General features: G+C 43.2%; 2 protein-coding genes across 4 annotated transcripts in view; both read right to left on the bottom strand.

Annotated features, from left to right (window-relative positions):
* Positions 1-11,617: 11,617 nt before the first annotated feature.
* Positions 11,618-19,022, bottom strand: TCF24 (transcription factor 24). Its single transcript, XM_039247003.1, has 3 exons — positions 18,817-19,022; positions 17,939-18,324; positions 11,618-12,208 (listed from the first exon to the last, which is right to left on the bottom strand). The coding sequence occupies exons 2-3, from the start codon at positions 18,299-18,301 to the stop codon at positions 12,095-12,097; spliced, it is 477 nt and encodes a 158-aa protein (XP_039102934.1). The 5' UTR covers positions 18,302-18,324; positions 18,817-19,022; the 3' UTR covers positions 11,618-12,094.
* A 1,148-nt stretch (positions 19,023-20,170) lies between these two features.
* PPP1R42 (protein phosphatase 1 regulatory subunit 42) overlaps positions 20,171-22,742 on the bottom strand; it is a 49,536-nt gene continuing 46,964 nt past the window's right edge. For all 3 annotated transcript variants that reach the window (XM_039246997.1, XM_039247000.1, XM_039246998.1), the window contains exon 9: positions 20,171-20,304. In XM_039246997.1, coding sequence (XP_039102928.1) covers positions 20,259-20,304 — 46 coding nt within the window. In that variant the 3' untranslated portion in view covers positions 20,171-20,258. The remainder of the gene's footprint in view (positions 20,305-22,742) is intronic.

Below are 22,742 nucleotides of genomic sequence, written 5' to 3'. Positions count from 1 at the left end.
ATATGTATGCAATACTATAATTAAACTTTAAAATAGTAATAATTATTATTTTATTTTAGAGAGCATGAGCAGCGGAGAAGGGTGGGGGCGGGGGGGGGAGAGAGAGAGAGAGAGAGAGAGAATCTCAAGCAGGCTTCATTCTTGGTGCCGAGCCTGAGGCAGGGCCCGATCTCATGACACTGGGATCATGACCTGATCAGAAATCAAGAGTCAGATGCTGAACCAACTAAGCCACCCAGGTGCCTCAAAAAAAATTATTAAAATAGTACATTTTTTCTCTCAACTGCAAAAATAGATCATTTCTAAGATTTGCCCCTTAAGCCCATCACCCCCTCTTTCACCCCTGACCTGCATTATGAAGAGTGTTCGTATTCTCCAGCAGTGAGCACGTCCCTGGGGGTTCCTGGTCTCCAAGTTGCTGAACTGAGTTAATGTTGCCAGTTTGCAAATACAGCTAAAACCACTTTTAGGGGAAAGATGTGGTTTAATACGATATAGCAGATTAACAAAAGTAATTTTTTAAAAAAGAGCCATTCTTTGACAGTATAACCAGGATTACCTTAGAAAGTTTACATTTTGTAGATGGACATATGTGTGGATTGAGGGCATATAGGATATTATTTTCTCTTCAGCTGTCAGAATCTATAGTCTGTGCTTTACACATGTAAATCTCATTAGTAAATTAATACATTTGCCCTTCAGTCCTTTTTCATATTAGTGAATGATTTGGAGAACCTCCTAGTTCCCCTAGGTGTTTGCAGCAGAAAATGAGGTTGGAACTGGAAGGAAGTTGGCTATAATAACCGTATGCTTGGGCTCTCCCTCGCTCAATAGTAAGCATGTCAAAATAGAGTTAATGCAAGAGAAATGTAAATGACCCTAGTCATAAATGCATGACTTTTATATATGAGATCCTTTTACCTCAGGCAAGATTATTTTTAAACATAATATTGACATTAAGATAATCATAGCATTTATACCTCTCGTCAAGGTTAAAGTTCCAAATCTGTGAAAAATACATTAAATTGTCAGAAAATAGGGCACTGATCTGAATGAAAGTTGATTCTTAAACACTTGAAGTACGTGAACTTTACTGAGATAATTTTGGTGAAAATTACCTAAATTACTTATGATTTCTGCCTGGATCTAAAATAATGAGTGGCTTTAATTGTCAATGTGAGACACTAGGGTTTTCCTTTTCTGTTGAAAAATTTAACTTTTATGTTAAGAGTAAGCCTTGCAAACAACTACTTAAATCCTTTGACAAATTCTAAATGGAATGGAATGTTATTGAAATTATTCAAGCTGACCAATGGGACATGAGGGGAGCCTACTAGGAGACTTCAGGGAAAGTTTCTTCTTTGATAAAAAGACACAAATGGGCAGAAATAGCTCTTCTTCCCCTAGATATCATCTGTGACAGAACTCTTGGCCTTGCTGCAGCCATCTTGTTAGATGAGGGGAGCTTGCCGGAAATGGCCAAGTAGAAAGGAGAAGAAATCAAGTAACTGAAAGACATCGAATGGTCACCAAATTAACTAGCTAGGGGGCCACTCCGGTTTAAGCTTCTTGTTTTGTGAAATAATACACTTTTCTTACTGTTTAAAAATTATTTAAGAATGATTACACAGAGAGTTGAAAATGTGGAAGTAATTGAAAAATTCAAACTAAGGTTAAATTATGTTGTTATTCGTACCTCAGTGATGATCTAATGCAAATTATGTCCTGAAATTAATACTCCATTAACTTAAACATGGCGTAGATTCTGAATGTTTCTGCCACAATGTCTGCTTGTGCATATGCATGAGAGTTTCTCTGTGTCCGGTGGTTTTCTCGTAAATAGGTTCTAAAAACAAGACAAAATGCCCAAACCCTGATTTGTGGCATTTGCAGATTTCTGTGGTGTAAATATTCCCATCATGGCTGATTTCAAGATGCTAACTATTTAACAACTGGCTTACATCATTCCTCCTTGAATACTTGAATAATTAAGAGTTGGTTCTCACAGAACACCATTGTCCCAAGAAACCAAATTGCTGGGTTGAAGGACTGAAGGGAAACACATCTTCATACTTGATGGAGTCAAATTGTTTTCCAGGTGGTTGTACCACATCCCTGTCAAAATTTGCTCATTTCAGAATTTTAACATTTTTGGCAATCTGATAAATGTGGAATTGGTATTTATTGTTATTTTAGTTTGCATTTACCATGAGGTTGAAAGATAACTTTCCATATATTTTCTTTTTTCCTTACATTTTTTCATATGTTTTTAATCATTTGGGTTTTCTCTTCTTTAAGTCCTAGCCTTCAACAGTTGTTTATTGGAGTATTTATAATTTTTTTAAATTGATTTATGGGATTTCTTTATATATTCTGGACACTGTGTTTTGACAGTTAACAGTTACATGCATTGCACGTAATCTTTCCCAGTCTTTTCTTTAGCATTATACTTAATGGTGTTTTATGTTGTTTGGAAGTCTGTGCTCTTCTCTCTGCTTGCCTGCAGCTTCCTAACACCCGACACCTCTGGCTACCCTTAAATCCAAATTCTTTAATGTGCCTTTCAAAATCCTCCTTGATTAGAAAATTGGGGATGATATAGTCACTTAATCCTATAATTTTTGTGAGGATGAAATGAAATAATATATGTGAGGTATCCATCCGCCTTCCTCATGCTCTTTCTTCCAACATTCTTCTTGTTTGCTTTTCCCTGTGCCTGGAATATTCTTCTTGTCCCTCTTTGCCTTCTCAGGAAAGTCTTCCTTGATCTCTTTAGGCTGGGTCAGGTACCCATGGCGGCCACTCTTGTTGTCTCTGTAGCCATCCTAGCCCTCTTCCCTGATATGACAGTGAAACCTGATTTTCTTTGTGTTTTGTGCCTTGTCTTAGGGAGAAGCTAATGCATTAGCCTGTCTTCCCTGCCTCCTGTGGTAGATGCTGGAGACTGGCTCACTCGGTAGCTATTCCAGCCTCCTTTAATCTGTGTTTCTGTACTTCGGAGGCTGAAAAGCTAAGTATTACGTATTCCAAGACTCTCTTGTAGCTAGGATTCTGGATGTGAATTGGGTCCTGCCAATCAGATGCATTGGTGCAAAACCTGAATTCTAAATCCAGTTATGTGATGAGAAAAGGGTGCCATGAGCCATTCATTTTGCTGACATATCTGCACCAGAGGCAGTGTGCTTCTAGAGTCAGCCATTGTGGGGGTGGCTTCCCATTTGGTAGGGAGAGTCCAAATGATTGCAGAAGTATCAGCTGCCTTGGCAGCCCAGTTCCATGGAATGACTTTGGAAATTATTCCTGTAAATTCATCCCAAGTTTGTTTCATCCTGAAGGGACTATAATCTTCTGTCCTTAAAAAAATTTTTTTTAATGTTTTATTTATTTCTGAGAAAGAGAGAGAGAGAGACAGTGTGAGCAGGGGAAGGTCAGAGAGAGAGGGAGACACAGAATCTGAAACAGGCTCCAGGCTCTGAGCTAGCTGTCAGCACAGAGCCCGATGTGGGGCTCGAACCCATGAACCGTGAGATCATGACCTGAGCCAAAGTCGGATGCTTAACCGACTGAGCCACCCAGACACCCCAAGCTTCTATCTTTTTAAACTAGCTGGAGCAGGTACCTCAACAAAACCAGACTGATATGCCTTCTTTACGTGGGGTGACCTTGTGACCCAGTTCTGGCCAATGAGAGATAAGTAGAAGCCTTGGACCCTGATGAATTTCTGAAGCCATCTTCAGATGGCTGCCTACCTATGGGTTTCTTTTACACAGTAGAATAAAATCCTAATTTATTTAAGCCCCTATGGTTGGGTGTGTGTTTTTTTTTTTTTTTTTTTTAAGTAGGCTTCACACCCAGCGTAGAGCCCATTGCAGGGCATGAACTCATGACCCTGTGATCAAGACTGGAGCTAAGATCAATTGTTGAACACTTAACCAACTGAGCCGCCCAGGCACCACTGGTTGGGTCTTTTTTTTTAGCAGCTGAATGCAACTCCTAACTGATACAGTAAGCATTGAACAATGTGTGCTGTAGTGTTAAAAGAAAATAGCATAGTAATAATATAGTATTGTTATAGTATGGTATAATATAGTATTAAAAATGGGCAGAGGATCTGAATAGGAATTTTTCTTTTTTCTTTTTTTTAAAATTTTTATTTATTTCTAAGAGAGAGAGAGACAGCGTGAGTAGGGGAGGGTCAGAGAGAGAGGGAGACACAGACTCTGAAATAGGCTCCAGGCTCTGAGCTGGCAGTCAGCACAGAGCCCGATGCGGGGCTCGAACCCACGAACCGCGAGATCATGACCTAAGCGAAAGTCGGACGCTTAACCGACTAAGCCACCCAGGTGCCCCTGAATAGGAATTTTTCCAAAGAAGACATACAGATGGCCAATAGACACATGAAAAAAATGCTCAGCATCACTCCTTACCAGGGAAATGCAACTCAAAACCACAATGAGATATCAGCTTACACTGGTCAGAATGAATAAAATCCAAAGCATGAGATACAAAAAGTTGGTGAGGATGTGGAGAAAATGGAGCTCTCATGATATTGGAGAGAATGCAAATTGGTGCTGCCACTGTGAAAAACAGTATGGAGTTTTCCTCAAAAAATTAAAAATAGTAATAGCATATGACCCAGTAATTCCACTATTGGGTATTTATCCCAAGGATATGAAAACATGAATTCAAAAAGATACCTGTACCCCTGTGTGTTTTGCATCATTACTTACAATAGCCAAGATATGGAAGCAGTGCCAGCTGCCCATCCATAGATGAACAGATAATGAAGATGCAGTGTGCGTGTGCGTGTGTATACATACATACGTACAATGGAATAATACTCATCCATAAAAAAGAATGAGATCTTTACCCTCCATGTGACTGAGCTCACCAGCCAGAGAAGACATTGCTAACTTCTCTGATGTCTACATGCACTTTCTCAGCTATTATTTCACATCAACTTTGTGAGCTGAGGGGAACATGAGGAAAAGGCAAGGGAAACTGATTGAGAGCAGACGCTAAGCCAAATGCTTATCACAGTGAAAGACCGGAAGCAAAGAAGGATGTTTTCCCACAGGACTGGGGCTGGGAGACTGGAATGCCTGAAGCACCCAAGTGGACAACAGGGCAGACAGCTGAGAGCAGGTAAGAACCGGACGCTCAGAGCCCGAGTCTGAATCCTGGCTCCGCCACTGACTCGCAGGGCAGCCCTGGCCAGCTTCTCGCACTCTGTGAAGTTTTCTAATCCATTTGCAGAGGTCCATGAATGTCCTCAGCGTCATCACAGTCGCTCGTTGAGGTGTGTTCTAAACCGAAAGGTCAAAAACACACAACTGAACAATTATGTTGTAAATTGTCAATCTCAATGGTATAAGTGGGTTAAAATGTCCGCGCCACGACTTGAATGTGAAGAAAATAATGTAGCTGTATGTCCTGTATCCAACTTCATCTTACGGAGGAGAAGAAGAAGAAGAAAAACATCTGCCAAACAGGCAGTTAGATACGCAGTGGCTCTGTGGGCGCCGAGTTCTCTGGGCGGGCTGCCTGCCTGCCCTCCCCTCCAGCCCCGGGTTAGCTTCAGGGGCAGGGAGACACTGCAGCCGCCGGGCCTTTCCGTCCTCTGGGTCTACACCTGACTGGCATCGCGTGCCTGTTACCCTGGTATCGTGCTGGTGTCCGTGCTGGGGCCCTGAGTCCTGCCTAACAACCTTCTGCTTTGAGGGCCCCCCAGTCTGCTGTCTCCCGATTTCCTGGCATTTCTGGCTTCTGCAAGTGGCTGCACTATGCCAGCTGCCCTCGGCGCCCTCAGCCATTGCCTCTCACCGCCTTCTGTGCGGGGGGTGGCTCGGGGCGGGGTCCAGGGCTTCCCCAGGGGTCTGCAGCCCCTCGGGCTTTGTCTAGAGGAGGGTGGTGAGGCCAGCCCTTCCCATATCCTTTCTGCCCCACATTTCCTCACTCTGCCCCTTTGCCTGACTGTCCCCTCTGTTACCTCTCGGAGTAAAACAAAAAGAAACAATTGTTTGTAAGCCTTCAATCTTGCCTCTTAACACATAGAGGGCAACTTTGGGAATTTGGAATTTTATTTTCTCTCTTAATAAAGTTTGAATTTTAGGTCCATTTTCTTGCTAGCAATGTTGAGTCAGTTTTGTGACTTCAAAAGTGTATAATGACTTCCTTCTAGGGAGTCTCCCCTTAACCAGAGGTCCTTAATTCAGTGAGGAGGGAGCCTACAGACTATTGAGTCAGTGTAGTAGTTAAAAATACACGATCCCCTCCTCTCATTAGTAAGTTAGTGAGGCACTCCGTGCCCCAAGGGAATGTCCTCATAGGTGTCCCCCAACTCAACTCTTATTAGGAAGTGGATTTAGGTTTTTATCTACAGTCTATTTCTTTTTCCATCTCTTCTGGCCTCCCCATTCCTCATTTCCTTAAGTTCGACTAGAGCTGGGTCTTGAGTAACAGGCTCTCGCCTCACCATTCATTTCTGCAGGAAGCTCTGCTTCCTTCCCGCAGGGGAAGGGACGGCGGCAACGTAATGAGCGTGTGTCTCCGCAGTGGCCGTAAGCCTGGGGGCGGCTTGCGTGGGTCGGGGGCCTTGGGGCCTGCGCCTCCGTCTCAGTCAAACCGGTGCCGCCGCCACCATCACCTGTAGACATTGTCCAGCCCCCGGCACTGGCTGGCTGGCCAGGGGGGAAAGCAGGACGGCCGTGGCCTCGTCCTTGCCGAGACCCCGTGGGGCTGCTCTCCGGGCCCCTCGGGGCGGCACAGCGCTAGCGGCTCTATTTCCTGTTCCGGTCTTGTCCCCAAGTCAGGCCTCCGTTTGAAGGTAGTGTCTCCGGCGTGTCCCGGAAGAACGCTTCCAGGCTGATCGGTTCCATGGAGGAACCGGCCTCCTCCTCCTGAAAGGAGGATGTAGAAATAGCTTCCACCTTCCCCCCATTCTTCCTTCTCTTCCTTCTCCCGTTTCTGCCGAAGAACATCACTTTTCCCACTTGGTTACAGCCTACATTTCAAGATGCCTCCCGCATAGGAACTTACAATCAGCAAGAGGCACAGAGGGCTGGACACAAAGGAGAAACTGTCTGGTGCAGGGCTTTTTTTTTTAAATACAACTTAATTAAAAAAATATATTGATCTGTATGATATACCCACCTATGTAAACCATTAAGATGCTTTATAGTAAGACCTGTTTAAAATTTTTAAATTGAGTGGTTTCAGAACTTACTGGAAAATAAGAATGTTTGAGATCAATTTTTATTTAGACTTTACACTGACCATAAAAATGGAGACAAGTGATTTAAGTCCATCTCCAGAGCTCCCCATGGACATACTTCTTGGTCCTGAGAAGGCAGGAATGCATGAGTTTCTTCAGTAACATCATATGCACAGGAAATGACTACTGACATAATCTTTAAGCCTAATAGTTAAGTTTATTCTTCAGTTTATAATTTAAAAGCTTCTGACAGCTGAATGCTATGGTACAATTTATAATGAAAGAGTTTGAGTGATTGAGGTATATTTCACTGAGCTGGTTTCTCTTATGAGTTGAAACTAAGACTTGTATAAACATAGGAAGGGAAGCCCTTCCCAGTTTATGTAGTTAGGCAAGAATACTTAATGTCCCACGTCCCCAACTGTGCTGTCCTCAAGGTCTGTAGGAAGCAAATCTATAGGATTTAAGGGGCATTTTTTCCAGTTAAAACAGTTTCATACTGCTACCAGTATGTAACAGAAATACATATTAATTTCTTTGAGATCTACAATTTTATATTTCTTAGTGTTCCTTTTAAAAATTGGAAATCTTAGCTTTGGGATATTTTTATTAAAGTTTATTTATTTTTGAGAGAGACCCAGGGGGGTGGGGAGGGGCAGAGAGATGGGGAGAGAAAGAGAATCCCAAGCAGGCTCTGCACCATCAGCATGGAGCCCAATGCAGGGCTCGAACTCACAAACCATGAGATCATGACCTGAGCGGAAACCAAGAGTTGGATTCTCAACCGACTGAGCCACCCAGGCACTCCTGGATATTTTTAAAGTTACAGTAAGAATAAAAACAAAACTAAAAAATTAAAAACATGTATCATGGAGAAAGGTAGCAATAGTACACTACTAGTTTTAAGTCATTTGGGGAACTGTAGATATCACATCCTCCAGCAATGATTTAAAAAAAAAATCTATTACCAGATTAAAACAGAATCTGCCAATGCTTGAAGAGTTCAAGTTCATAGCTTTTCAAATAAAATAGGATTGCTATAATCTGCAATAACTTACGCAGGGTTAGGAAAGAGTATTTGAATTAAGCCATCCTCTCAAAGTCAGATATCTAATATATAAATTTGGATCATAAACAGTCTCTTTGATTTATAATTTCGTTTCCCCTCCAGCTAAGAATACAATTTTTATGTGGAGCCAACAAGCAAGTTGTCTTATAACTATACCAAATACAATTCATGTGTTGATTTTTAAGGGACTCATGTAGGCCACCATAGAGATGTTTTTCTATATTGGCTTATTTCCTCAGAATGGCACTATATGAAGGCTTAAAGAAAAAGATTAAATCATGTGCTGGAAAATATATAGAGAATTATCTCTGTCCACTAGTGAGAGAGAGAGAGAGAGAGAGAGAGAGATCTTACTAAGCCTGAATACTTTTTCTTTTCTTGGGAATAACTGATTAGTTGCTTTCATGACTATAAAATGAGGCCCAGTGAGAGAAAGCGAAATTATTGAATAATTTAACCTAAAAAGCAATTTCAACTAAAATAATGACATAATTTCAGGAAGGTCAATCACCATTTATTTTCTTTTGCACAGCTTCTTCTATGTTTAAATAAAGTCTCCATGGGGCGCCTGGGTGGCTTAGTCAGTTAAGCGTCCGACTTTCGCTTAGGTCATGATCTCGCGGTTCATGGGTTCGAGCCCCGCGTCGGGCTCTGTGCTGACAGCTCAGAGCCTGGAGCCTGTTTCAGAGTCTGTGTCTCCCTCTCTCTCTGACCCTCCCCTGCTCACGCGGTCTCTCTCTCCCCTAGAAATAAAAATAAATAAATAAATAAAGTCTCCATGAATCGATAGATAAGAAAACCACTATTTAGGATATCTTAACTGCAGATTGAAGTAGTTGAGCCAAATAAACCTTATAAACATGCAAAACCACTCTTTACTCCCAGGTAACGTAGATCTCCTCACCCTTACTCTATATCCCAAATACCCTTTTCCATTGTAGGGCTTGTACTTTCCACATTATACCTTTTATTGTTATAATTTTTAAAGTGGGTACGTATACTTTTAATAAACTGTACTGTATTTTTATAATCAGAAAAAACATTTTTAAAGTCTGTTGGAACCGGTTATACTTCTAAAGACATTTCTCTATCCTCCAAAATGTTCATGACAGAGGAATTTAAAGGTAGGTCATCCTGAGAGCTGAGTGAAATGACAGAAATTTAAGGATTTTCTTTGCAGACTATGGGATATACTGTGATCCAACTATATCCTGTCCCCAGACCCATATATACTCCACTAAGGAAAGCATGGTGAAGAGTATAATGCCAGTTACCTACTAGAAAAATGTAAAATGTACCTTAAATATTTGTTAAATATCCACGGAGACAGATGCAAATTTAACAGACTAAATTAATTTTCAAATTAATGCTTTATTTTAGTAATACCCTTTTCCTGACCATGCACCATTAAGTAAAACAGCATGCTCCTTTGAACCTTTGGATGAAAATATGGAATTTCTCCCTTGAGATCTTCCAGCCTACCAAAAGCTGTTAGCATATTTAGCAATTTAATGAAATGCTATGTGAACCTATGACAGAAATATACTTCTTTGGCATTGAAACATTTCTTTTTTGCAAGTGGACAAGAAGAAATAAAAAGTAATAATGTTAAAGGCAAAGCTTAGCTATTTAACAAGATGAATTCAACAAAAGTCATTATTTTCCCCCAAATTCTTTAACAACTGTAACCAAATAGATTATTATTAGAAAGGAAACCATTTTTCTGAAATTCTTGCTATCATATGTAGTATCCAGAGTTTAGTTTCAGGTAACTATAAAGAAGTTTGATTTCATTCCTTAGGATAAAAGATTATTCTATTTTTATGGCAATAACTTATAATAGTGAATGGCCGAATTCATATCTCATTTTACATTTTGTTCCTTTCAATGTCATATGAGTGGGTAAATATATTCACAAATATTTAAGTATGTAAACATTTTTGCTACATATTTATATGCAGAAAGCTTTTATTATGTGCTTTTTCTTTTAAAGACATGCTTTGGTCACATTACAAGGAGTATTCACATTAAAGTAACGAAAATTACAGACTATCAGGTATGAACCAAAATATGGTCATGATCAGCCGAATCAACTGAATGGCAGTTTTTGTCTTCAAATGGTCTTTTCCATCATTTCAGTGTCAAAAGCTGGAAGAAAACTGAGGTGAGGAGAAAATAAAATGGTGGTCAACAGCTGTATTAATCCAACTAAGTCCATAAGCTCATTAATATACCTTTCTGTCTGTTAATCCTGGATCAAATTCAGCTACTTTAACACTGGGTTATTTAGAAATAAATGAACTTTACAGTTGGAAAGTGGAATAGTAAGGGCAGAGGAGAAAAAGAAAGGGAGTAAAGACATGATAAGAGACTGATGATTTTTTAAATGTCTATTACACTCTATTTTGAAATTCCAGTGTGTTCCCGGGCATGCTTTCTGGCTCTGACCCCCAAGTTCCTGTTGAAAACTGAAACTGGCGCAGTCAGACAGAAGAGCAGCTCCCTGGGCATGTGGTGTGTAGTGTGGCGGGAGAGGCCCATAGCAGGGGGCCTTCCTGGTTGTAGCTTAAATTGGGGCACATTCAGTGGGGTCTCCTCCGGGCTGGCTTATCTCAGGGTAGTCACTCTGTGACCTCAGACCCTCTCAAGGTGCAGATCAGTGCCAGAATTCCCAAATCACACAGGTTTTTTTCCTATTTTTTAAAAAATTTTTCATGTTTATTTTTGAGAGAGCATGAGCAGTGGAGGAGGCAGAGAGAGAGGGAGACACAGAATCCAAAGCAGGCTCCAGGCTCCGAGCTGTCAGCAGAGTCAGACACAGGGCTTGAACTATGAACGGTGAGGTCATGTCCCAAGAAGTCAGCCGCTTAACTGACTAAGCCACCCAGGCGCCCTGGCCGAGTAGGTAGATTGTGAATAGCAACCGGCAAGGGGGAGAAGGAGCCTAGCCAAAGCGGTGACTTGTCAAGGGTCATGGGCATTCACTGGAAGCCCGAAGGGCTTGGCGCTGCAAGGTGGCTGCGGCTGCATCTGCTCATCTAGTCCAGGGCCTGAACGAGGGTGGGACGGAGATGGAGTAACGAGCGGGGAGGGTGGCAAACCCTACTGCCCACTGGCCCTCCCCTGCTATTCACGCTGGGCTGCAGGGCCTCCAGAGCCTACACAAGTTGGAAACATAGTAAGATGTTTAACAGTCATCTAGGAAGGTGGCCAAGCCCTGTCCAATACAGCAAACTATTCTAATACTCCAAGTTTTCTAAGAGGGAAAAATAACTCGTTATAGAAGTTACTGCAACTTCATATTATCTCAACAGTCTTTTCACACGTGTTTAGCTAAAACTGAATACATGATCTCACACTTTCTGACTGAAATGGCTTCTCAGACCAACTTTAAGGACAAACTGGGTTTCACAAAGATGGAATACTGGGGTCTTTTTTTTTTTTTTTTTAACATATCAAGACTATTGATACCAGGTTTTCAGTGTGTGCTAAATTTACTACAGAAAATGTGTGCATTCTTTTTATACGTACATAATTCTTTGATTTTGGTGTTTTTCTTTTTTTTCAATAGTTTTCCTTACAGTATAAAGTAGTGACTATCTCTCACAATAGATAAGCTGGGTGTTTTATATAAGACCAATTATTGAAATCCACATTTATTTATATTAGACAGATAAATCTGAACTTCCAACCAGAATGCAAATGTAAGCTTTCAGGAATGATGTTTGTTAGGTCTGATGTAATAAATATAGAATGATTTCCTATGATTTAAAAATCATGCCGCTTTCTACCAGCACCCTTTAGAGGAAAGCCTAAGGCTGTGAGTCTGTGGTAGTACTGCCATGATTTGCTCTTTCTTCAGACACAGAATGCTTCAGAAACTGACCGGTAGCACCAGTGTATAATCTTGATCGCATGGGCCATTTCTGAAAAAGAATATTTAAACAAGAATCCAAAAGTTAGTATCTATGACAGATATGCCTGTAATAGTAATACTAAAAATGCAAATGCCTCAAGGCAAATCCAATTATCATGACATTTGTAACAACTGTAACTGTGAAATCTAAGGAACAACATGATATACTGTTTATTAATGCTAACAATAAAAGTAAACATAGGGGTACCCGGGTGGTTTAGTCGGTTAAGTGTCTGACTTTGGCTCAGGTCATGATCTCATTGTTTGTGAGTTTGAACTGTGTTGGGCTCTGTGCTGACAGTGTGGAGCCTGTTTGGGATTCTCTCTCTCCGCCTCTCCCCTGCTTACACTCACTCTCAAAAATACATAAACATTAGGCACCTGGGTGGCTCAGCTGGGCCCGACTTTGGCTGGCTCAGGTAATGATCTCACAGTTTATGAGTTCCAGCACCCCCCTCCCCATCCCCCCGTTAGGCTCTGTGCTGACAGCTCAGAGCCTGGAGCCTGCTTCAGATTCTGTCTCTCTCTCTCTCTCTCTCAAAATAAATAAATAAATTAAATAAATAAATAAAAAACAAAAACTAAACCTAAAGCAAAGCTAAGCCTAAAACAAGACTCCTGGTTTTAAAGATATTTTAAAAAGTAATACATGGGGGCGCCTGGGTGGCTTAGTTGGTTAAGCGTCCGACTTTCGCTTAGGTCATGATCTCGCGGTTCGTGGGTTCGAGCCCCGCGTCCGGCTCTGTGCTGACTGCCAGCTCAGAGCCTGGAGCCTATTTTGGAGTCTGTGTCTCCCTCTCTCTCTGACCCTCCCCTGCTCACGCTCTCTCTCTCTCCTAGAAAAAAAATTTTTAAAAAAAAATAAAAAGTAATACATGGTAAATATTATGTCTCCACTTGTCACAGAACTATAATGAAAAGTGACTAATTCAACAATCTAAACATTTTATCTAGCTAAAAGCAGTATCTCAAAGTTGTAAATATTAGAATGTTTGGTGTTATATAGATAAAACATTTAAAATAAATACCTGGATGTAGCAGCATCATAGAGCACTAATCTTTCAGTAGTTATCACATTTGTATTTTGATTGCAACTTTTCTAAATTCATTTTAAAAATGGACTTCTCAAAAATAATATAACTTGGGGTACCTGGGTGGCTCAGTTGGTTAAGCGTCTGACTTCAGCTCAAGGTCATGATCTCATGGTTCGTGGGTTCAAGCCCTGTGTCAGGCTCTGTGCTGGCAGCTCAGAGCCTGGGGCCTGCTTCAGATTCTGTGTCTCCCTCTCTCTCTGCCTCACCCCAGGCTTGTGCTTTCTCTTTCTCTCTCAAAAATAAATAAACATTAAAAAAATAATATAACTTATTTCCAAATAGACATTATGATGAAAAAACATATTACATAAGTAGTACTTTCAGAATTTGGGGGGTTGTCTGATAGTTTTGTAATAGGTCCTTGGAATACTAATCAGAGAAATACTACTTTTAATTTTTTTAATGTTTATATATTTCTGAGAGAGAGAGACAGCGCATGAGTTGGGGAGGGGCAGAGAGAGAGAGAAAGGGAGACGCAGAATCTGAAGCAGGATCCAGGCTTTGAGCTGTTGGCACAGAGCCCAATGTGGGGCTCAAACTCATGAACTGTGAACATGACCTGAGCGCTGTCGGACGCTCAACTGACTGAGCCATCCAGGTGCCCCGAGAAATACTACTTTTATACAAGGAGAAAGAAGCCTTTAGACTAATAAAGTTTAACTTCCAAAGGTCGGTAATGGGATCCCACACTTTATAGGGAGTAAATGCTGTCATGATCAGCAGGCTATTTTTATCACTGAACATTTACAGGCAGACTGCCAGCTAAAAGCACCATGAAATGTTCTTAAACTCCTGACAGATAATCTGCGGTGTTCAAATAGAGATACAATTATTAACAAGGCAGAGACCATAAGAGCTTTAAAAAAGACTGACGATGGGGCGCCTGGGTGGCTCAGTTGGTTAAATGCCCGACTACAGCTCAGGTCATGATCTTCCCGGTTCGTGGGTTTGAGCCCGACGTCGGGCTCTGTGCTGACAGCTTGGAGCCTGGAACCTGCTTCACATTCTGTGTCTCCCTCTCTGACGCTCCCCTGCTCATGCTGTTTGTCTGTCTCTTTCTCTAAAAAACAAATACAACATTAAAAAAAAAAAAAGAACCTGTGTAAAAAAATAAATAAATAAAAAAGACTGATGACCAAGTCACACATCAGACCAATTAAATCAGAATGGACTTCTTTTTGCAGAAGATGAGTATAAGGTACTTCTGAGTACAGTTACTTTCACCTAAACTGGCATTCCAGATGTAAAATGTAGCTATAAGGGATAATAAGTAGGCATGTGATATTATCCAGGAAGTTTCTGTTCTTAGCAACCAACAAAAGTCCTATTTTTATGCCTCCAGATATGATAAGTGAATTTGCTCTCCTGCAGTTCAGGTCCATTTTAGAGTCCCAAATTCAGATTATTTTGGCTGGATATCTATAGTTTAAACACAGAACATAAAATCTGTGTTACTTAGAATTTACAATGGCCTACTCCTATGTAATCTTCCTATAAATAACCTTATATTTTACATTTGTTACGGTAATAAGGTTGACAGTGTTCTTATTTTTGCAACTCCATTTCAGGTCTTTAAAAAATATATTTATTTATTTTGAGAGAGCCTGAGATAGCGCATGGGAATGTGTACAAGAGAGAATCCCAAGCAGGCTCCCTGCTGTCGGCACCAGGCCCCATGTGTGGCACAATTTCACGAAATGTTAAATCATGACCTGAGCCGAAATCAAGAGTCAGACATTTAACTGACTGAGCCACCCAGGCGCCCCCGGACTGTGTGACTCTTAATCTCAGGGTCAGGAGTTCAGGCCCCGCGATGGGTGTAGAGATGACTAAAAAATAAATAAAATTTTAAAAATGCATATATGGATTTTTGCCTCATTTTTCATGAACTTAATAATAAAACTTTCTATTTTAAGAAATTTCTACTTCGATTTTCAAAAAGGCTTCTACTGATTTTATTCAACTGAATTTACTGTACATACATAGTATAAAGAGACAGAAATAAAATGTGAATACAATATTGGTTAGTCTGCATGTCAGCGTCATGCCAAAAAAGCCAGCTGATGGATTTACATTTCATTTCTCACTGGTCTGTTTTAACACTGTAGATTAACACAATTCTGACCTCTATTTTACCTATTAAAGTTTATTTGAAACCATGTTGTTTCATTAGGCTTAGAACAATCTAAGTAAACTCATACAATTAACTGAATTAACCCTGAAAATCTTAAAAATGCACTTTTGGATTTTGGACCCCACAATGACAAAACCTTGTATTTATTTTTTAAATTATTTTATATGTATATTATCAACATTGAATCTCCAAGGGTAAGGCAATTAATAAAGTCATTTGTGCTTTTCTCCTGAAATATATTCAGAATCTGAAATACATCCCTGCTCTCCTGCAGAATCACTGCGATTTGGTGCATTGGTGCTGATCACATTGCTCACATCCCAAGGAATGCAAACTGCTCTTTCAGGCTATTCCCCAGGAACCCATTCACTTGAACTTTCCAGTTTCATTTGAGATACTCTTAAGGTAAATCTCCCAAAATGCTAGACCCCAATACCGATAATAAGGACTGATGATTCAAAATCATGGCCTGGAAATGTTTGTTAACAGATCTTTAATCATCAAAGACATAGCTATACTATGGTGTGAGGCAGAATCTTGGAACATTTTTTAACTGTTAACCGAAAGTACAAATAACCAGAATATTTTTATTCCTTTTGCATTAGTTAATCAAAGATAGACTTAATACTTAAGCGTGTCCATAAAATAATGTGTTACAGGTGGTTTCAATTATGTGTATGAACTCTCTTTCCTCCAAACCTCCGCAGCACATGGTTACAGCTCTCCTATGGCACACAGAACATTACCCCTTACAGACTGTTGCTTTATTTTTGTCTTTGTCTTTATTATGTGTTCATTTAAGGTAGAGATTGAGTCTTAGTCTTAATTGTATTCAATCTCCTAACAATGCTTTGCACACAGTAGACACTCAGTAAATTTTAAAACAGACCAGTCACTTGTTCAACCATCATCAATTTCATTTTAAGGAGGTAATCCTTGGCCTTGTTTTTTTTATCCCTAGGATTGTCTTTTAAAATGAAAATAACTGGTTCAAGGGCAAACGAGATTTAATTTTTTAAAATGAGTTAAAGGACTACAAAAACATTTGGTACCTGAAAAAACAAGTACAGAAAAGCTCTTGTTAAGCTTATTGTCACATGAAAATTAATAGTATTCATCCAAAAAGATACTACAAGAAACAAAGGTGAAAACAAGTTGATTTCTTATCTGAATTGTATCTCCTACAGAGGCACTTAAGAGACACTTTTGGTATTAAAGTCTATTTAATGTTAAACTTGTTTTAGAGTATATGAAAAATGTCAAGCCAAAAGAAATCTAATAATATTAATGATACATTTGAATATAAATCCAAAGCAGACTGTAGGGCAAACCCCCTAATTATCAATGAATGACTTTTCAGCAGAGATTATACTATATATCATATGAACGTAATAAGGCCTATCATAATCATAAATAAATGAAATTCCAAATTTCTAGATTTGAAATACTTTGAACCTAACATCATGTTGATTGTAAATCTGAACTTCAACACAGAATTTTAAGTAGAGTGTATTAGTGGACTTTACCACATTTCAATGATGATTATTCAATAATTTATTGAACACTGATATGCTTAAGGCTAAGTCCTAATCTTGTGTTTGCGTGTGTGTGACAAAATGTAGAACCAAAAATTCAAAAATTTAGGTTTGGAGGAAATAGGGAAGATGGTGTATTTTGAACAAAGCCAGATGAATGCTCGATTACAAAACAAATCTTAGGCGAAAAGGATGATGCAAAGTCTAAATACTGCAATACAGGTAATCATAATCATATACACTATATTAAATGAAAACTCTGACCATTTTATCTATATGTAATGTAAAAAGTTATACAAAACGGACGCTACGGGCTAATTTGGCACAACACGAATTTGAATATAGTATTGTATCTGCTTGATTAACATGGGCCAATCTGCTGTGAAAATTACATAAACAATTCTTGTTTTTCTAACATTCTAGGCAACTGCCTAACCCATGAATAATTAGCCTTTATTAAAAGGGACTGAAAATTGACTCCCTAGGATGGCAGAAAGGTCTCATTTTGTTCTTAACAGGTTTACAAAAAAATTTAAACTCTTATTTCCTGTATTATTTAAAGGGCAATAATTCTGTCACCCCCTTTAATTAATTACACTTTTCAAACGTTTGATAAAAACCAGAATGGAAATGTAATTATGTAAATTAAAAACTTAAAAACTCTCAGAGGCTCATAAATGTAACTCTTGATTCTAGAAATCACCAGAACCCGCCAACCGAACACCGTGCCGGCCCCCCCCCCACCCCCCCAAAAGGTTCCACTTAGGAGGCACTGCGGAGGCTGCGTCCTGGAAGAGGCGCGAGCCACCCCTCCCTACACCCGCTCGGGGTTAAATCCACTACCGGCCAAGTTACCAGGTAGCCGTTTGCAGCGGGGACGTCGCCGCCCGTGCGCGGCGGGACGAGCTCTCTCCGGGCCCCGCGGGAGCGGGAGGGCGCGGCGCCCAGCCCCGCAGGGGGCCGACCCGCCTGCCTACCTTGACGGGGTGCAGGTAGCCGTCGCCGCGCAGGGGCCCGGGCGCGGGGTCGGCCGGCGCGCCGGCGTCGTCCTGCAGGCTGCGGGTGAGGTGCGCGATGTAGGTGGTGGCCAGCAGCAGCACGTCCAGCTTGGACAGCTTGGTGTCGGGCGGCACGGCCGGCAGCGCGCGCTGCAGCTCCAGGAAGGCGAGCCGCAGGGTCTGCACGCGGCTCCGCTCCCGCGCCGCGTTCGCCGCCGCCGGCCGCCCGCCGCCCGCCCGCGCCCCCGCCCCCGCCCGGCCCGGGCTCGGGGCGCGGGGGGCGGCGGGCGCGGGCCGGTCGCTGGCGATCAAGGCGCTGCGCGCGGGGCCGTCGCGGTCCATGGCGGCTTCCCGCGCCGCGTGCCCTGCGGAGGAGCCGAGGCGCGGTGAGGCCGGGCAGGCGGAGGCCCGGGGCGTGCTCGGGGCGAGGGCGTCTGGACGCGGCGCGTTTGCCTCCCCGCGTCGGGGAGGGCGGCGGGGCCTGCCCGCTCCGGGGCTGGGGGGCGAGGGGGGGGCGCGGCGCCCGCCTCACTTTCACGGACAAGGAGTGACGGCGACTCCACCGCGGAGGGAGACGTCGGACGCAGAGCTCGGCCGCTCACGCCGGGCGCCCGCCGCGCAGGGAACACGGCGCGGGCGCAGCGGGCAGCCCTGGCCGCCCCCGGCCTCGGCGCGCGCGCGGGCCGGCCGTGCGCCTCCGCTCTCGAGGCCGCGGACCCCGGGGTGGCTGCGGGAGCTCCTCCTCACTCCCACGGGGGGAGACGGGGGCCCCGACCTCACCTCGGCCCAAGACGCCCGCCACGCCTCCGAAACCTGGGGACCAAGCGTCGCGACGGGGGTCGAACCGAGGGCCTCACCTTTCCTGGAGGCGCAGCGCAGGGCTCGGCTCCGCGGCGCCGGCGGACGGGGGGCGTCCAGCTGGGTCTGCGCGTCCAGGGCCGCACGGGTCACTCCATCCTCGTCTAGCCGACGTCCGCGGCCGCCCCCAGCCCCTGTGGTGCGGGCGCCCCGGTGGCCAGGCGCGTGCGGGCCACACTCGACGGCAGGCGGAGCAGCCCTGCGAGCGGCGGCACGCGCCCACCTGAGGAGCCCCGCCTGGCGCCGGGAGTCGTTAATCAAACGTCGGGCGGGGCGGGGCGTGCTCCTGGCCCCGCCCCCGCGTCGCGGTCCGCGCCGCGGCCGCTCCGGGCGCCGCGGGCGGGGCGGCGGCGGCGGCGTCGGGCTCCGCGCGCCCGCCGCGCCGGCGTCTCGTGGGGAGCGCCTTAGCTTCCGAGGAAGCGCCGCCCTACTGCTCACCGCCCAGGTAATGCTCCGTGCGCCCCGACGGCTTGCGGCCGTTTGGCCTCCGCCTCGGAAGTGCGGGACTGGTTCATCGCTGTGGCGCCTGACGCTCCTCAGACCCGGGCCGACAGCCCGGGGTCGCGGTCGTCTTTCCCCGGTCGCACACGCGGGGCCCCGGCTTGTTTCTTTTTCTTTGACCTAAAATCTGTCCCGGCCCCGCCCTCCTGCGGGGACCTCGCCCGAGAGGCCGCGCGCGGGTGGGAGTCACCCGGCTCGTGTGGAGGCGGCCGGGCCGAGACGCCCCTACCCTGCGGCTCCCGCGGGGCCTGGGGACCCGTGCGTGGCCCCCAAGGTGGAGTCCTAGTGGACGCGCGGTGTCTTCTAGAACGTAATTAGTACATCCTGGAAATAATGCCTGTAATTCGAAGAGCAGGACGTTTAGAAATCTTCCATCTTCCTCCGAGTCAAGACAAGAGCAAGTTTGAGATATCATTAATGAATCCGCTGTTGTATACGTGACATAATGTCTTTACAATAGATTTTTAAACTTTTAGGAACTCTTGAGTAGCGTGTGGTAATGGGGACGCTAGGATTTTAATACGTCGTTCCCCACCTTAGGTGTGTGAGTGAATCAGCATACCTTCAACTCCCAGTCAGTAACTGTCCTTAGATGTACACCTGGGGAAGGAACGCGCCACAGTACCGCTGGTTCAGGAGAGGTTTACTTTTGATGAGTGAGGAAGCACATCTTTATTTTCTCAGTAAATTGTATGGAAGGAGGCATAAAGCAAGTGAAAAGCAATGTTTCAGTTGCGTAAAGAAGCAAACAACTTAAAGGTTTTCTGTACATAATGAGATACCATAAAGCTACAAATTACAGAAGACGATTTTGCCTGGTAAAGGTAAAAAAAACAAACAAACCCACAAATGTTAAAGCGCACTTAAGGATGAATTTACTCATCTTTTTTAGAAACAAATTTCCTTTTACTTTGGGTTATGGAGGTGAAATTCATGCATATCATTTTTTGGTCAGCAACCTTTCAGATTCCTTCAAAGAGAGATTCCTGTATTAATAGAGAAAAAAAAGAGCAACATTATTTCAAAAATGAAATTCATCCGAAACGGGCACAAACACACAGACTCTAACTTACAACAATAGAAGCCGCTAGTCCCCGGGAAAGCTAGTCACTAACCTGGGTGAGTCCCTTCAGGCTTCAGGAAGCAAGATTCACCTGCTTCCCCGGAGTAGGAAGAATGTGGGAACCTACGTGTTGGGAAAAGTGTGGAAGTACAGATTTTGGAAGGAAGGGGGCCGAGGCGAGGGTGAGGCGGATTAGGTGCGCAGGGCGCCCTAACTTGCGCACCCCGGCATCTCCCGGGCCTCAGCCCGCCTGCTGGCGCCGCCGCTGGGCTGGCGGTGGGGTCCCGGGAAGCGCCCACCCGGAACGGGCTGGACAATGGACAGCTTTGTTGCCGACAGTCAGGTTCAAAAGAAAGGACTGATGAAACAGTCCTGACGACTGAGGGCCACCGGGTCTTACCTGCTGCTGCCCTAAGCAGCCTGTCTGAATCCTCCTCAAATCTTCAACATTACATACGTTAGTAACCGGCCCCTTATTTAACTTTTTATACGTGCTCAGTGCTTTCCAAAAAAGCACTTTATTTTTTCATTCAGTCTGCAAAAACTCTGAGGATTTTACATTTTATGGTTGGGAAGAGAAAGCTCAGAGAGATTAAGTAACTTGTGAAAGTCACACAGCTAATAAGTGGCGGAGAGAGGATTCAAGCTAGGCGGATTCACCCTAATACTTGTGCTTTTTACCATACAAACTGAAATTTACCATACAAATTACAATTTAATATCTGTAGAGTTCTTCATTACTTGCAAAACATTTTTTGTATCTATTATTTCAATAAAGTTAATATTTTAACTTGACTCCTTATTAACAATTCAAATACTATTTTCATGGTAGAGTATATTATTGGACTGTTTGGAGTTCTTGTTTAGTCTTCCAGAAGGTAGAAGGCTTTAGAGTGTTATAGAGTTTGTTTCACAGTGTGTGGTGTAGATCGTAAAATTAGAGGTCTTTCCAATTATGTCAAATTGTCATTAGCTTCCCGTCTTTATAATGTAAAATAAACACACATATCGGTGAAGAAAATATACTGTTGCATTTTATATGTATAAATGTATACTATAATAAAACAATAGGTTTTATATAATCAATGCTTTTTTTCACCTGTCAACTATTTCCCTTATTGTTTAAAGTATAATTTACGTAATTAAATTCACCCTTTTGAGTATATAGTCCAGCAAGTTTTGCTAAAAACTACCACAGCAACGAGATGCAGCATTTCATCATCCCAGCTCGCACGTAACCCTAGGTCTTGCCCGTTACTGATCTGTTTTCTGTCTCTGTAGTTTCCCTTTTGCCAGAACATCATAGAATCATACAGCCTTTTAGGTTGGCTTCTTTTACTGAGCAGAATGCGTTTGAGATCTATCCATGTTGTTTTGAGTATCACTAGTTCATTCCTTTTTAATTTTGAGTAGTGTTCCATTGCATGGATTTACCACCGTTTGCTGATCCATCCTGCAATGGGAGAGCTTTGGCTTGTTTTCAGTTTCTGGTGATCGTGAATAAGCCACTATAAACATCTGGGTACAGATTTTTGTGGGAAGATAGGTGTTCAAGTCACCTTGGGTGGGACTGTTAGATGTGGTGAGTACATATTTAACTTTATAAAACCATGTCTGAGTATTTTCCCAAAGCGGCTGCACTATCTCTGCCTTCCCGCCAGTATGCACTGGAGCCCCACTTGCTCCGTATCTGTGCTGTCATTACCATATTCGATTTCTTTTTATCCATTTTAATAGATTTTTTTAAAGAAAAATTGTTGACTCAATATTCTAAAATCAGTTGATTTCTTAATCTAGATGTCTGGCCTACCAGCGAGGCTAAGATTTCTCAAGTTCAGCACGTCCGCCTGGCTAACTGTTTTGGAGCAGAGTAGCTGCAGGTGCCTTTCGTTGGACACGTGCTCTCCAGTTCACCTCGGTCACATTCTCCCTATTTCCCTTATTTTATCTGCCTCTGCCTGAGGGCGTTTTTGAGAGCCCCCCCCCCCCCTTGCAGAGTTGTTGAGGGCTTGGTTTTTAGAGTCAGTGACCTCAATTCAAGTTCCAGCTCTGCCTCATGGCAGTTGTGTGACTTTGGATCCCTCTCTGGCTGAGCGTCTCCAATGTTCATTTTCCTCGTCTCATTCTTATCTCAACAGGTTCTGCTGTTTTGAAAAATTTGTTTGGGGGTAGTTAAGATTCAGGCATCAAAGTAGACATTTTAAAATGGAATATACTGGGGCACCTGGGTGGCTTAGTCGTTTTGAGTATCGGACTCTTGGTTTAGGCTCAGGTTATGATCTCATGGTTCATGGGTTCAAGCCCCACGCTGAAAGTGCTGAGGCTGCTTGGAATTCTCTCTTTCCCTCTTGGTGTCCCTCC

Source organism: Hyaena hyaena, unplaced genomic scaffold, assembly GCF_003009895.1.
Source record: "Hyaena hyaena isolate Hyena2069 unplaced genomic scaffold, ASM300989v1 scaffold_287, whole genome shotgun sequence".
NCBI classification, from domain to species: domain Eukaryota; kingdom Metazoa; phylum Chordata; class Mammalia; order Carnivora; family Hyaenidae; genus Hyaena; species Hyaena hyaena.
This window is presented reverse-complemented; position numbering and strand designations above follow the sequence as displayed.

Bases quoted from the DNA above. Each gene is read 5' to 3' on its own strand.
- TCF24 (XM_039247003.1), bottom strand. From the start codon at position 18,301: ATGGACCGCGACGGCCCCGCGCGCAGCGCCTTGATCGCCAGCGACCGG. The intron at 12,209-17,938 runs GTAGGCAGGCGG...ATTCTTTTTCAG, and splicing joins GCTACCTGCACCCCGTCAAG to AAATGGCCCATGCGATCAAG.